The following is a 16,973-nucleotide window of genomic DNA, read 5'->3' on the forward strand; positions in this document are numbered from 1 at the left end:
ATCTTTGAACTCCAGCTATGGACTGATGTGAAGCAAGTTTGAAACTTTTCTTATTATGTATATTATTTAACATCATTAACATGACAGAGTATACTTACACACAAGAATGTACAAAAATAAATATATTTCAAAAGCTAGACCAGCTAGCTTTAACAAAACAAATTGTTAAACAGCTCTTTTTCAGCAAATTACACAAAAATAGTATTGTACAGATCATACAGGTTAATAAAACTCTGTCTTAAAGCAAAATGCAGATGCTTGTATAATACTGTTTTCCTTATTGTACTATACACATTTCATATGACATGACTGATTTGTAGTCCTGTCTTTATCATGACAAACACTGTAAGTTGCAACTTTTGTGATGTTTCTCTCGTAATACACACACACTCATTATGAAAAAGTAGATTATATGAAAATTATGTAATCTATCTGCAATGATTTAAATATGTTTATCAAATTCCACGTAACAGTTGAAATTAAGATAGAGTTAGTATTTCAAATGAATTGCAACATATGGAACCTATTAAGCAGTATCCTGAGTTGAAAGCAATTCTATTCAGAGCTCAAGCACACCACACATCACTTTCTGTCATTTTAGTGAGAAATAAGTATGATTTGGAAAACACTCCATTAAACAATCAGCACCAATACTAAACAAAAAAAATTCATTAAGGCACACCACATTAAACACAATACAAGTTAAGATCACTTCAAAACATTTATGACAAAAGGATTTTTTTAAAGGCATACAAATGTTTCAACATACAATATCACGGAGTTGTTTAAAACAGAGGCAAAATGTGAAACCAACAGCAAGTCAAGAATAGTAGATGTTAAATCAGAAAAAAATCCATATTTTATGTTCAGTGTCTCACTGATGACGAGGAACTGTTGTTACAGAACTGTGTTGGCATTCAGTGGCGTGCTGGAAAGAATCAATAATGACAGCCAATGGGGACTAAATGTTACTATGTAATCAAAATGAAAAAGAACATTGTGAAACATTACTATTTTTCCTGATCCAATAGTCTATTGACCTCTTAGATGGCACTTCAATTCTCTTTCTAGTTTCACACAGTCTCCTGACATTTACTTTTGTTTTCTCTCACAATTTCGTGCTCCATATTTCTCTCTTTTAGTGATCCTTTCAAATGGTACAAGTTTTCTCATAGACTTGTGCCTTTACTTACCCTAAATTACACTTAACCGGAATTCCTTCTGGAGAACTACACACAAAATGCATCTGGTAGCTGCTATTTTAAATTTTAGTACTGTCTATATCTGACATTTGAACACGTCTGCTCTCCTTCTTGATCCATGTCATAGGTTTGGCCCAATATAACTTCTCAGTAAAGAACCTTTCTTCCATTGTATGGGTATGTTTGTCAAGCTTCTACCATTTAACTGAGCTAGAGTAATTTGCTTGATAGTTCTAGCAGTATTAAGTTCACATGTTCTGCTGCAATTTTTCAATTTTGCTTCCTTGAAAGTTATATAATTTTTTCCTGCTACTGTTATTTTTCTTTATTTAACAACATGCCAGATTTTTTGCTATGTAATCTGTTATATCCTCTTTATGTATGGGCCAACATTAAATATCAACTACAAAACTTAATAACTGATGTTCATTGTTACCCGAGTTGTGCACTTTTCTTTCAGTGCCTCATTGTCTTATCAACTTAAAGTGAAAAAGTCTTCTGTGGTATGAATGAAGATAAACTTCTTGGAGTTTCCCAGTAGCACTCCTACCTTTCTAGGCATTGGTATGTGCAAATCTTGATTAAATGCACATTTAGTTACACTGTATCTGCATCATCATTCTTGGCCTCTCTCTGTGCCACCTGGTATCATCCATCACCTCTCTGCCAAGTATTCTCTGTATTTTTAATTACAAAGATAGAAGAGTGTTGTTAAATTATTATAAAGAGAAGTTGCTACAGCGAGGAAATGGAAATCTGACAGCAGATGTTAACTGTCATTCATTTTGTTCAGTGTTGAAAGAATGAGTGAAAAGAAACTAAGATTAAGACAAAAATGTGGATATTATGCAATTTGTAGTGCAGCTAATGACTTAAAGTAAATATAATTATAAGGAATTAAGAATAAGGTTTAATATCCCATTGAAGTGTGGGAGGTAAAAATCATAGACGGAGACCATAAGATGAATACAGTAAGCAGATTCAGAAGGATGTAGGTTACAGGAGTTACTCAAGAGATAAAGAAGCTCACACAGGATTGAGCAGTATGGAGAGCTGCATCAATCCAGTCTTCGGACTGAAGACAACAACAACATCAATCCCACTGACAGTGAAGTCATTGAAGATGGAGCACAAGCTCAGACTGGGGAAGAGTGAGGAAGCCAAGCCTTTTCAAAGGAACCATCCCAGCATTTGCCTTATATGACAGAGAACTCACAAAAATCCTGACTCCATTTTCTTAACCATTGTTCCACCTCACTCTATAGTGAATAAATAGTATACTCATACTGGAAGTCATGAAAATTACTCTTCCAGCCCTCTTCAATATGAAACTGAATAAGACACAGACCAGTAAGTTGTGACAAGTGCAGCAGTAAGGTTGATTATTTGTTGAATAAGAATACCAGACGAAATGTTGGAATATCAACTGCTTATGAAGTATGGATAAGTTAGCAGTAGGCAACATTTTACAACAGAAAAGGCCTCTCCACATCAAATGATGTCAAACTGACACTGAAAAAGCAATTGATGACGACTATAGTCTGAAACATACTTTTGACATATACAATGAGATATACTGAAAATGTAAATTGAAGTAGTCTGTTGAAAGCTATAGGAAATGGTTAAGAATAACATGGGCAGAGAGGAGAAAATCAATCAAGCAGTCATACAAAAAGTCAGTAACATACCAGAATTGTGCAACACCACAAAAAGAAGAAAGCATGTCTTGATGGAGAACATCCTGAGACATAGGATTACAATATTAAAAAGCACAATGGAAGGAAAGCGTAGTATGTGAAGGATTTGTATTGAATATGCCAGCCAGATAGCTAGGAGCATGACTGCAATGTATTTACAGAAATAGGTTGGTAAGCTGAAGAGCTACTGTTAATGAATCTTAAAACAACTGTAAACTAGAAGAAAATCTGACAAGTGTAGCAACATATATATGATCACAGTGCTATCCATAATGGATTTGATTACTTATGATCCATTCCTCTTTATACTGTGGAACTTAACTAGGAGAAGGGAAAGGAAGTGAGAAACAGATGAAAATCTTTCATGCAAATCAAGATAAAAGTTGATAAAATTTCTATATTGTTTCAATGTTACAAAAAAACAAGGGCTAATAATTACATTAAAACTATACAAAAGTCAGTCGTCTGGAAAGAAATCTGTTTTTCTGGTGCTAGGAAGAAGATGGGGGCAAAGCAACTGGAGATTTTAAAATCTTGTATGGATAAAGACAAGTTATTCAGATACCCAACAAAGGCAACTACACCAAGAGGGTAACACAATGCTTATAAAGAGAAGATAGCACAGAAATGATGACACAAGGCAGAAACAACTTAAGCATTTGTCAAAAAAGACGTAATGACCAAAAATAAATTGAGAGAGGAAGTCAAATGAAGGAAAGAGAATGTACAGAACAAACATGTAAGTGAATGCATGGAGTAGTATGTGAAATTTCAAGTGAGTAGGAGAGAAGGAAGTGAGGAGATGTAAAAATGTAAGTGTTGTGTGACTAGGGCCTCCCGTCGGGTAGACCATTCGCTGGGTGCAAGTCTTTTGATTTGACGCCACTTCCGTACTTGCACGTCGATGGGGATGAAATGATGACGACTAGGACAACACAACACCCAGTTCCTGAGCGGAGAAAATCTCTGACCCAGCCAGGAATCAAACCTGGGCCCTTAGGATTGACATTCTGTCGTGCTGACCACTCAGCTACCAGGGGAGGAGAGTGAGGAGATCAGAGAAACATAGGAAATAGATACGAACAGAAGAGATTAGTGCAAGATAATTTAAGAGAGCTGTGGGAGGCAAGTTCGAACTAAAGAGGAAGATCTTGCATTTGGAGTGCTGGAGGAAAGAAACATGCACATGGCAAAACTTTGTAAACCTGATTGCTTTGTTTGCCCAAGTAACCTGTCACTGTTATACTGAAAAGAAAAACCAAGTTGAATAATAAAGTTAGCCTACATTTTTCCAAATGCAGTAACTCTTATTTATCAGCAAAGTCTATTCCTAATACATCTTCTATTACGAGTCTTTAGAAATGCCACATAATATGTATTTTTAATCTAACTGCAGAATGGTGTGGTAAAACATGAATTCTGATCAAAATGTATGTTCTCTGAATCACATCCACAGCATCATAATCTCTATAGAAACAAATAAAGTTTCCAACTGTCCAATTATGTGTTGTTAAATTTTCTCATTATTTTTGCTATCTCCAAATCCTGTATCATCTGGTATTTCATTACTTCAACTTCACTCTGAGCATTCAAGAACAAAGAATATATTTCAAAAATGCTGAATACACCAGTAGATACAGGCAGGTTACTGGTCAGTATCACATCTTATTACACCTTTAAAGTGACTCCATTAGGTGTGTGCGTGTGTTGTGCTGTTCAGTATTCATCTGTTTCATTCATCTTTGTCAGAAAAGCTGAACTACTCTATGATACAACAAATATTTCCTATGAGCTTATTTTCCACAATACAAGTTCTTTAACACGTTCATAATTAAAATATTGAGGAAAATCTATAGCCAGTTGCTCCACAGTCCAGTTAGAACCAGGAGGCTTACGCTGAATGTTTGATAAGCATTGCAGAAAGTGTTCATAGCATGGTGCTACACAGTCCAGATCAGCCACAGTGAACACAAATCTGTATCAAAAACAAATAAATAAAAACAGTTAAAATAAAAATATTTGAAAAACAAATATATTTGCAATTACAGACAAGCAAATGTACAAATTTCAGTTTGTGCATTTATGAAAAACAGTTAACTATAGCTGTTAGGAGATGCCTTTCATTGACAGAAAATAGCCAATACCTACAAAAGCAATTTTTGTAACTTGAAAATGTTGGTTTTTCTAGAGTGATACTTCTCATTAAATTTTCCTTGGTTGTCAGCCAAATAACAACAGTGTCTTGAAGCAACATTTCAACAAGTTTCCTACTCATTGCCTTCTGTTACTTTGCCTAAGCAAGAAAGTAAGAAACTTCTCAAAATGTTGCTTCATGATAATGCAGTTCCTCAGTTGGCAACCGAAAAAAACTTTCATAAATGCTTTATATTCAGTAACCAGTAATTGAAATCACAGGCAGGAGATAAGCTAAAGTGCTTGCCTTATACTGACATGTGCTTGTGACACAGGACTGGCATATGTGAAAATTTAAGTAATTATTTATCTTTTTAATAAGTGTAGCAATAAGTAACAAACAAACAGTTGCTGAACTGTGAAACGTTGCTGTTGTATATGCGTGCGTCCACCCATCCCGCCACCCCCACACATTTTGTAATACATGTTCTGAACAGAAAAGAGTAAATAAAATAAAATTTAGAGAACAATATATCTGCATTTCTACATTACCCACCTTTTCTCTAGAGCCACATACACAGTCTTTGCTGGTGGAACTACCAAGAGCTTAGCAAGACAGTCAACAAACGCTTGTGTCAAATCATTGTCATAAATTACTGAAAATAAATAAAAAACATTAATTCAGTAAAAGCAGCAAAAAATAATACCTGACATATTTATTGCTTTTGCACAACATATATTTCATAAACAATATATTTAAAAACATGATACAATATTAATGAAATTAGTAAATGTATTTATTCTATTTTCTCACAACTAAGGGTCCAGACAACATACTTTTTGACTCATCTTGATACATTGGTGCATTATACAAATTATTTGATTGTTGTACCCATCTGAATTTAGGTCTATCAAAGTCTCTGATGTTACAGCCAGTTTTTGCATTTGTTTATTGTTTTCATATATTGGGTTCGTGGTTGTTTTGGTGGTCTGTTCAGTTTTAAGTGTACCACTGGCCTTATGGAGCTGCCCAATTCTCCTGATACCCTTTCTACATCTGTAGTAGTTTCACAAGAAAATATTACAAACTTTCATAATAAATCATATTGTGGATATTTTGGTCTGTAAATTATGAAGAGAGCAAGTCATGGGTTCCACATAACACATGGCTGATTTGTGCACAAGAGCCTTGACGGCACTGTTAGTCCAGGACAACAACCTTCCATTGTGGAATTCCATTGATGAAAACATAAAAAAGATATCCTTATGAAGATTCTAATTTACATCTACACAGATACTCCACAAACCACTGTAGGGTTCGTGGAAAGCGGGTACACTGTACTGCTTAATAGCCATTTTCTTTCCTGTTCCACATGCAAATAGAGCGAGAGAAAAACAACTATTTGTACGCAGATACACAACATATACATATAATGAATGGACTGATTTTCTCGGTCATAGATGTCAGTCCCAAGTTTGAATAGTGGGTTGGGCATAGGGCTATCACCTTGTCTTACAAAGAAATCATTTGCCATAAAAACAGCAATAAGAAACAGCAAAGTAAATATGAACAGCATGAAAATGTTGAGTTCCAAAATTAAAACACATCCAAAAGGCCATACAGCAACATAACTTCACTTGGCATTGGACTCAACAAAGTCAAATCTTTATATGGATGTGGAACTCCATTCAATTATTATTCAGATTCAGTAATGACAGCTTCCAAATCTTGGGTATTAGTGAGGCTGGACAGATAGGGAGCAGTAAAATGATAATGACATATTACCATGGGACAATACCATATGAACTAAAAAAAAGTCAGTACATCCTTACTTAAACTTGGAGTTACCAGTTCTCACATTATTTTGGTATGATATCAAACAAGACACTACACCTTCAATAAAACTTTTGCCAGTGTGTTATTTCATTTTTTGTTTCGTAGACCAATTTATTTACCAGTAAATACAACACCCTCATGTAAGCCACTGACAACAGTGGCTGAAAGTTTAGTCCATAAAACAACATGATGATGAAGCCACATAACTGGAAAAATACTACTGAAGATGACAAAGATTGTGAAAACCAACACCCACACATGGTTTCAAACAAGGCACATAAAATCTCCAATAAAAATTTTATTGGTGTGTGACCATATTGTCAGGTTCTTTTGTAGAGCAGTTTATTTAGTTAGGTAATGTTCCAAATGATGAGGTGAAATTACCGTCCTTGACTACAATGCACTAAACAAGCCATCAGAGAAATATCATAGACCATGTGGTTCACCCATATGAATTTGCAATACAGGTCCATGATGATGATGATGATGATGATGATGATGATGATGAGTGTCCATTACTGCCTTGCAATATGAAATCCCTATGCATTTAAAATACATATTATCCATACAGGAGAATCTACAGCATGACTTGGAGATCACATGACAGATTTTTCTTGAGTGGGACTGAAGGCCACAGATTATCTCTGAAAGATATGTGTCTACTGTGGAACACTAATTACCACTTGGAGATCACATGAAAGCACTGTCTTGAACGAGACTAAAGGCCAGGGTACTCCCTGGAGGATGTGTGTGTCTACTGTGGAACATCATTCGCTGTAATTGTTTTGTCTCCAGCTGAAGAACTGGCATCTAACAAAACTATTCTGTGTTTGGTCACTAAAAGTTTAGTATTCGACAGCAATTTGGATTCCTTGCCCAGGCCAGGTACTGAAATGGAGAACAGACTGAGGATACTCAGGTTACATACAGTACGTAGCCACGAGGGCTGCTGCAGCAAGCATATCATGTGGAGCTGTCCACTGATACAATACTGCCTGAAAATACTGGTGACAAGAACTTTTTCACCATGCCACTATTCCAGTGAACCATAGAGCCTGAGTTTTTAAAGCTTTGGCAGCAGTAGTTGTAGTTGGAACAGCAAAAACAACTGCAACAACAGCAACGGCAAGAGAAACAGAGACATTTCCAGCAGCAACAGCAGAAATTGCTGTTACAGCTGCTGCAAAACCAACAACAGTTGGCAGTTGCAGTTTCATCACCTCCTCCTCCATCATTCACTTCCTTCAGCAAGATGATTGAGAGTTAGGAGGTCTATTTAAGTCATTTTGTTCTTCACTGCAAGCCAAGCCAAATAACTGATCCTGAACATCACTGTGTAGTTTCACTGTCTCCCAGCAATAAACTGTACGAAATATTGCAGAAACTATGCACCTATCAAGCCCCAGTAGTTTGAGTTTTCTGAGGTTTATGGTTTACTGTCTATTATGTTTACCACACCCAAGTTGCTACAACCAGGCTCCAGTGTAATCAATGTGTCAAGCAATGTAAGCAATCCTACACAGCACGGGCTGCTGAATTGCAAGGCTTCACATGCAAATGTGGTTTTCCCTGCAAACAGTGTGGCACATCATATGTGAAATCCTCAATCCATGATGTTACTGTATGTCTCCTTCTGATAGAGAAGTTAGTGTGAATATTTGGAGTCATCTAACCCAATCTGAGTGATTTGCTAAAAATTGCCAAAGCTCACAAAGTAACTGCATCAGCATAAGCTATGTTTCATGATTCCTCTGTAGTCAACTTTGTACTACTGTTAGTCACATTTGTGCTGTACAATCAACTGGCGACTTGTAATCATCATCATCATCATCATCATCCCATTTACCACGCACCTGGTAGTCTGGCGACATGGGATTCAGTAATTAGTACAGTAGTTAGTGCAGTAGATTGTGATCCACCACCCTCATTGCCAGTAGATACGCGAAAACAGAAGTACTTCGTTCACTGACAGTGAGCAAAGGTTCATACAAGAGTCTCCTCCCCATCATTGTTAGAGAGTCCTAGAAAAGTTCATGCCATCAGATCATGGCCAGATCATCGCCCACAGCATCAACAGCATCACCGCTCTTTTCGTGACTTCACTTGTTTTACATACTGAAAACTTGGGCACCTAGCGAGTGTCTGCCTCGGCCGGTGTGCACCAGCAAACATCATCCATCAGCAGCAGGCTGGATGCAGCATCTCATGTTGTAACTAGACATTAATAGGGCAACTGCAGATTTCCAGTTGGAGACAGGTGCGGCTGTGTCTCTGATTAATGAGGACACTTACTGTGAAGCTGGTTCTCCACAGCTGAGGTCCTCTCTGTGTAGGGTGCTGATGTACATTGTACATCACCACCCTGTTATACAGGTCAAACTGTAGTCCACACTAAATATAAAAATTTAGCTTTGCAGCTAACCTTGATAGTAGTCATATCTTGCGTGACAATTAATACTTTTGTCTTAGACATTTTTGTGTGTTTCTTTTCTTTTCTTTTTTTTTTTCAAATGCAGGACTAGTGAATATAGTTTCATCTGTAGTACCATCTATAGAACTTGATGCACTATGTATGCAATTTAAGCAACTGTTAGAACCTACATTAGGTTGTGGAACAGGGTTCCATGCCCATGTATCCTTAAAGCAATCAGCAGCGCGTAGGTTTTGTAGGGCTTGTCTGATGCCTTTTGCTGTATGGGAGCAAGTTAAAGGAGACCCAGAAAGATTGCAATGTATGGGAGTTAGTATCGTCTAGCCAGTGGGCTACACTTATGTTCATTGTTAAGAAACCAAACGGATAACTTGGAACTTGTGGTGAATTTAAGTCCACTATTAATGCTCAAGGAAATGTCGATCTGTATCCAGTTCCTTGGAATTGCTGGCAAAATTGGCTGGGGATCATTATTTGTCAGAAACAGGTGTCACTGTCACCTACTTTCATTGCCTGTAGATGGTCAGACGAAACAATTTTTAGTGATTAATATGGCACTTGGCATGTATTGTTATAACAGATTGTCACTGTGGGTTGCAAGCACTCCTGTGATATTTCAGCAATAGCTTAAGCAGCTCAACCAAGATATCCCCAACTGTGTTAAATATTCACTGGAGCCATGCAGGAGCAACACCTTCACAATCTACAGATGTTTGAGTGGCTCCATGTCGATGGTTTGTGTTGTCAATTTGATAAATGTAGTTTCTTTAAGTGAGTGTCAAGTACTTAGGCACATATTAAGTAAAGAAGGCCTCATGTCCACACAGGATCACGTGGATGCAGTCACTAACTTACCAGCTCCTAAGAACCTCAAAGAACTACATTTGTTCCCCAGGAAAAGAAATTATTTTGAAAAGTTTATTCCCAATTCATCCCAGATTTCATATTTGTTAAATTTATGTGGCCAGAGGCATGCTAGAAGGCTTACTTATAACTTAAAAGGTGCCTTAGCTTGGCCCATGTTTAGCGATGTTCCATCTCAACAAACATTTAATGCTTGCCACTGATGTGTCAGATTAGGGTGCTGATGCTTGTGCCACAGATATGTTGATGGGACAGAACAGCCCATTATAACTGCATCTAAAACATTAGATGTGGCACAGAGGAAATATTAGCATCAGGAAGTTTCACATGTATCTCGTTGGTACTAAGCTCCACTTGATCACCAATCACAAGCCCCTCATTTTGCTATTTAGTCTCCATTCAAAATTTTCCAATATGGTGGCACAATGACTGCAATGGATGGCATTGCTCCTAAGTAACTATAACCACGCAATCCATTATTGGTCCACCATGCAGCACTCAAATGCTGATGCACTTTTCCGCTTGCTGTGTGGCCCAGATGCAGAGTTTGACAGGCTGAAACAGCAGAAGTGGGTCATAATCCACTACTCCATACAGTGTTGTCTGCTGTATGGCAGGGTTGACCAGAGCACCTGCTTAAAGCCACCAATCCAGAATGGCACATCTATTTTTTGCTACAGCTTGTGTCAAAGCAGCTGTAGAACACATTGTACAAAACTACCAGGCCTGTGTCCACAATCAATCAACCGCAGCTAAGGATTTCAACCCTTAGCGACACTTTGACTAGCCCTGGCAAAGAGAGCATGCTGATTTTGCCAGACCTTTCCAGGGAGGAACATGCTTGTTAGTTATCGATGCCCTCTCTAAACTTCCTTATGTAGATGGATAGCTACTACCACCACAGCAACTGCTACCCGTGCTCTGTCCATCACATCTGGAATAGAGGGGGTACTGTCCAGACTGGTTGCCAACAACGTTCCTAAATTCACAGCATCTATGTTTTGGGATTTTTGTAAAGGCAATTGTGTTAAGCACCTGACTACTATCCCTTTCCACCCCACATCCAATTTGGAGGCCAAACAGATGGTCAGGACCTTCAAAAAGCAGATGTGTAAAATAATGACAACAGCTGACTCCAGGGAAGCACTCACCAGCTTCCTTGGTCATAATTCTACAAGGGCACAGACCCTGCATACACCTCACTGTGCTGTGCCCAGCTCCATGGAACCACCGCTCATGCACACAGCATATCATGGGCTCCCATGACTGGGCTTGCACTTTTGGCCAGGACCCCAAGTGAACTCATGTTATTATCATCGAGATAAGCTCCGGCTGAAGTAAGGTGTACTGCCCTCCCACGTCCCCTCAACTGCTGATAGGGCATGACCTACACAACCATGCCAGGGACAAGCTTATGTACTACCACTACAACCTCTGCCCTCATGTTAAGCAACCACAGGGAGCCAATGGAGATGCAGCCACTTTCTGTTCTTGCCAACACAAGTAATCTCCTCACCACATAATCGATAGAGATGGTTTGTTTTCATACTCGGGTGCCGATGGAGGCCAAATTGCTGTCCCCATCTTCTACATAGCTGGCACACAGTCTCCTGCAGGCAGGACTAAGCTGCACCCAAGAACCCACTAATTGGTCGATAATCCCATTACATGTGCCAGCATCTGTCCCAGCCGATCACGACGATGACCATCCCCAGGGGTCTCTGGCAGGGCTTCCAGCGTCTCTCTCTCTCTCTATCTCTCTCTCTCTCGATGAAGCTAGCATAGGTCGGGCCACTTCTGGCCTTACATGCTGATTAGAGAGGGGAAGGATTTAGTAGTCAAAAGTGATTTGGATTCCCAACCCAGCCCCAGCATAAATATGGGGAACAAGTCAGAGATACTCGGGCTACATACTCAAGTTGCTGGTTGCTCCCCCATGAGGCACCACTTCAGCAAGCATGTCACACAGAGCCACCCACTCATCTGAGACTGCGAGTAAATAGTGCGGCCCAGCACTTGCCAATTAGTCTCCTGCTTACCTTTGAAACATTTAGTTACATGCAATTTAACAGCAGAATTTTGACCTTGCTTGTTTTACGTTTGTGATATGCATTCCCCCTTGGACTTGTATAGCTACGATAACTTTGCTATGTCTTGGATTTGTTGTTGGTTATTCATTCACTGTGTGAACTCTGCCATCACTGATGTTAGGAACTGCCTGTTTGTTCTACCAGTCTCTGTGTTACACCACGTATGACTGACCATAAACAGTGTTTCCTAACCAGTGTGGGAAAAATCCATTTCCATTTAGAATAGCAAAATTGATTCCACACTTCAATGGGTATCAGTTACATCAAAAAACATTAGTCATTTTTTAAAGAACCTATAATCTATGCAACAGTTCACTACACGGGTTAATAATAATAATAATAATGTATCCACAAGGAAAAGCTAAATCAAGGCAAAATGTGGCAACTGATAGATAATTGTAAAAACTAAACTCCAAGCATAAATAAGTTAGGTTGGCCAATGAAACATAGATGCAACACAGGAGTATTGAATCCTTAAGAAGACAGTTACATTTAACTGTCAAAATTATGAAAGGGACTGGCTGCAATGAAAAGCAAGTGAAGCACATCATAAATAATCAAACAATGGTACCAAGATGTCACACCACCCGATTTCATAAATGCTAGCGAACATTTGTGTTGTAGATAAAAACAGAAACAGACTTGCCATCAAGAAAGAGACAATGTGAAGAAACAACACACTGAAAAATTATCTCATAGCAGTTGCATATTTTATGATAATACTTGTGATATTATACAATCAAATTAGGCATCAAATCAATAATTTAAGTTTGAAATAGTATTTTTGTGAAGCAGACCTGCTTGATAAAGAAAATGTCATAATATTTTATCTACCAAATGAAAATTTTATTTATTCATATGATGCAAAGAGGAGCATGCCCTGAGTGCAGCACCTAGCACCTATGCTCCTCTATAGTGGGGGAAGTCTGGAACAAAAGAAAGAAGCCCAAGATATTTTTGTTAATAATGTGATATCACATGTCAGAAACCAAAATACTGTTTTTGAATGATTTTATTGTAAAAAATGACCACTACGGTTAATTATGGCCGGTTAGTTGCATGCCATATTTGGCTGAGTAAAGTATTTAACATCTGCCATGCAAATAATTTTAACATTACTGAACACGATTGTGTAATCTGAATTACGAGAGGTGATCAATGGTTATTTTTAGAATAAAGATATAGTGCAAGCTTGCATTCAACTGATGCCACAAATTTCCTTCAAGCTGACACAGTGAAATTTGAGTTTTGAAGTTTCATTTAAATTTATTATGAAACTTGATAAGATGACTGAAACCATACTTCACTGATTTACCATCACACAACAAATGTAGAATTTTAGATGGGCACATCACAATGTGTATAAGAATTTTATTTTAGTATCTGTAACATTGATGGCTATGGATTGATAGGTCTGAGATTCATTTCCCAACCAATCCCAGAACTTTTAATCGTCACTTATCACTTTCAACTCTGGCAACATTAGATTACATGAAAAATTTTGACTTGCACCACAGTGTGGAGTCCATTACAGGTCCCCTAAACTGGCTGAATAAGTCAGTTCAAAGGTCAGAGGAATGCAAGTACAGATATATAACTTCCAATAGAACCATGTCTAGAAACGCATTGTAGTGTCAGACCTTCAGTTTGATGACAGTTTTACCTTTTTAACACTTCTTGGGTATTACATCATGATCATAATGTCAGCTACAGAGTGTTCATGACACCAATGGCAAAACATAGTATTCAATGACCACATAAGTGAATCACAGTTGGAAGTAGGAAACCATACACATATCAGGCAGTAACAGTTTGTCAGGATATGAAATGGAATGATCACATAGAGTCAATTGTAGGTAAACTGGATGGTAGATTTCAGCTCATCATTAGGACACTAGGAAATGCTCTCAGCCTACAAAGGAGAATGCTAACAAAACACTCATGTGAGCTATTGCAGAATATTGATCAAGTGTGTGGGATCGGTACCAAATAGACTAACAGGAGATACTGGCAGTACACAAAGAAGGGCAGTGTGAATGGTGACAGGTTTGTCTGACCTGTGGGAGTGAGTCACAGAAATGCTGAAAACCTGAACTAGCAGGTATTTGTAAATAGAAGGTAACTATTCCATGGAAACATATTTACAAAGTTTCAAGAATCATTATTAAGTGGGGAATTTAGGAACATACTGCTGCTCTGTATGGACTGTGAAGACAAGATTAGACTAATTACCACATGCACAGTGGTATTTAAGCATTCTTCCTGTGATTCACACACAAATGGAATGATAAGAAATCCTAATACATGGTGCAATGAGAAATATGCTCTACAATGGACTACAGTGTTTTGCAGAGTATGGATGTAGATGAAGATGTAAATGTAGATGTAGATGTAATGATTAGTGAATGACAGATGAATGTGAATTGGGAAATTAATAAATAGTGTTGTCTGCCAAAGAACAAAATTTTAACAGAGACCTGCCTCACTGGATATGACAAATCAATAAACTGATACTCTATGTAGCGTTACTCTCTATTCAAGCTTTAATGATATTACGAACATTTTGGAAACCATTACTTGCGTCTACACACATTCATTAACCTGCTGGCGAGCAGTTGCCTTTCCTAACTTTGATTTGTTTAAGCTTCTAAATAACATATTTTGTCCTTGAGATATTTGATTTGTACAATTTTCCCTTTGTACTTTTTCCTCTCTAGTCCCCGAAAAAAGAAAATATAACTGACTACAAAACCCATGAGTATCTATTTTTTTCTCCCCTTCAATATACATGTAATGTTTGTCTGTCATGTACTTCAAATAAGCCTTTTAATACTGTGTCAGAACATAATTATTTTCCAATAAAACACTTTTTGAACTTAAAGACAATTGATTTTACTTTTAACCACAACATAATTAAGAAAGCATATCAAGCATTTTGTATCATCTATATAGTATCATTTTTAGTAAATTCATTTATTTTTACTTACCATCAGCTGCCAAAATGGTTGTCACTTCTCTTAATTTTTCTTCCAGTTCACTACTCCATTTCTTAGCAAAAAAGTCAAATCCCATAACAGAAAATTTTGATTTTATCCATTTCTTGTTGCGCTCTTTGTTAGCCCATATTAATTCAAGGATTTCTTCTGTGTCAATATCTAATTAAGTAAAACACAGATGAAAATAACAATTCAGGATAAACTGGGTGCAAAATAATACCTAAATGGTATACTGAAATGATATGTTTCTGGTTTGTTAACAGAAACAAAAATAAAAAATATACACTCCTGGAAATGGAAAAAAGAAGACATTGACACCGGTGTGTCAGACCCACCATACTTGCTCCGGACACTGCGAGAGGGCTGTACAAGCAATGATCACACGCACGGCACAGCGGACACACCAGGAACCGCGGTGTTGGCCGTCGAATGGCGCTAGCTGCGCAGCATTTGTGCACCGCCGCCGTCAGTGTCAGCCAGTTTGCCGTGGCATACGGAGCTCCATCGCAGTCTTTAACACTGGTAGCATGGCGCGACAGCGTGGACGTGAACCGTATGTGCAGTTGACGGACTTTGAGCGAGGGCGTATAGTGGGCATGCGGGAGGCCGGGTGGACGTACCGCCGAATTGCTCAACACGTGGGGCGTGAGGTCTCCACAGTACATCGATGTTGTCGCCAGTGGTCGGCGGAAGGTGCACGTGCCCGTCGACCTGGGACCGGACCGCAGCGACGCACGGATGCACGCCAAGACCGTAGGATCCTACGCAGTGCCGTAGGGGACCGCACCGCCACTTCCCAGCAAATTAGGGACACTGTTGCTCCTGGGGTATCGGCGAGGACCATTCGCAACCGTCTCCATGAAGCTGGGCTACGGTCCTGCACACCGTTAGGCCGTCTTCCGCTCACGCCCCAACATCGTGCAGCCCGCCTCCAGTGGTGTCGCGACAGGCGTGAATGGAGGGACGAATGGAGACGTGTCGTCTTCAGCGATGAGAGTCGCTTCTGCCTTGGTGCCAATGATGGTCGTATGCGTGTTTGGCGCCGTGCAGGTGAGCGCCACAATCAGGACTGCATACGACCGAGGCACACAGGGCCAACATCCGGCATCATGGTGTGGGGAGCGATCTCCTACACTGGCCGTACACCACTGGTGATCGTCGAGGGGACACTGAATAGTGCACGGTACATCCAAACCGTCATCGAACCCATCGTTCTACCATTCCTAGACCGGCAAGGGAACTTGCTGTTCCAACAGGACAATGCACGTCCACATGTATCCCGTGCCACCCAATGTGCTCTAGAAGGTGTAAGTCAACTACCCTGGCCAGCAAGATCTCCGGATCTGTCCCCCATTGAGCATGTTTGGGACTGGATGAAGCGTCGTCTCACGCGGTCTGCACGTCCAGCACGAACGCTGGTCCAACTGAGGCGCCAGGTGGAAATGGCATGGCAAGCCATTCCACAGGACTACATCCAGCATCTCTACGATCATCTCCATGGGAGAATAGCAGCCTGCATTGCTGCGATTGGTGGATATACACTGTACTAGTGCCGACATTGTGCATGCTCTGTTGCCTGTGTCTATGTGCCTGTGGTTCTGTCAGTGTGATCATGTGATGTATCTGACCCCAGGAATGTGTCAATAAAGTTTCCCCTTCCTGGGACAATGAATTCACGGTGTTCTTATTTCAATTTCCAGGAGTGTATTAATTTAGTTAAATG

At 39.1% G+C, this 16,973-nt stretch overlaps 1 protein-coding gene across 1 annotated transcript in view; it reads right to left on the reverse strand.

Moving 5' to 3' along the window:
- Window positions 1–238: 238 nt before the first annotated feature.
- Window positions 239–16,973, reverse strand: part of LOC126473311 (methyltransferase-like protein 22) — a 50,974-nt gene continuing 34,239 nt past the window's right edge. The window contains exons 4-6 of the mRNA XM_050100289.1: window positions 15,242–15,409; window positions 5,589–5,688; window positions 239–4,874 (exon numbers count right to left, since the gene is read on the reverse strand). Of these exons, the coding sequence (XP_049956246.1) occupies window positions 4,685–4,874; window positions 5,589–5,688; window positions 15,242–15,409 (458 nt within the window). The 3' untranslated portion in view covers window positions 239–4,684. The remainder of the gene's footprint in view (window positions 4,875–5,588; window positions 5,689–15,241; window positions 15,410–16,973) is intronic.

The sequence above is a fragment of the Schistocerca serialis genome, chromosome 4 (assembly GCF_023864345.2).
Source record: "Schistocerca serialis cubense isolate TAMUIC-IGC-003099 chromosome 4, iqSchSeri2.2, whole genome shotgun sequence".
In the NCBI taxonomy this organism is placed as follows: Eukaryota; Metazoa; Arthropoda; class Insecta; order Orthoptera; family Acrididae; genus Schistocerca; species Schistocerca serialis.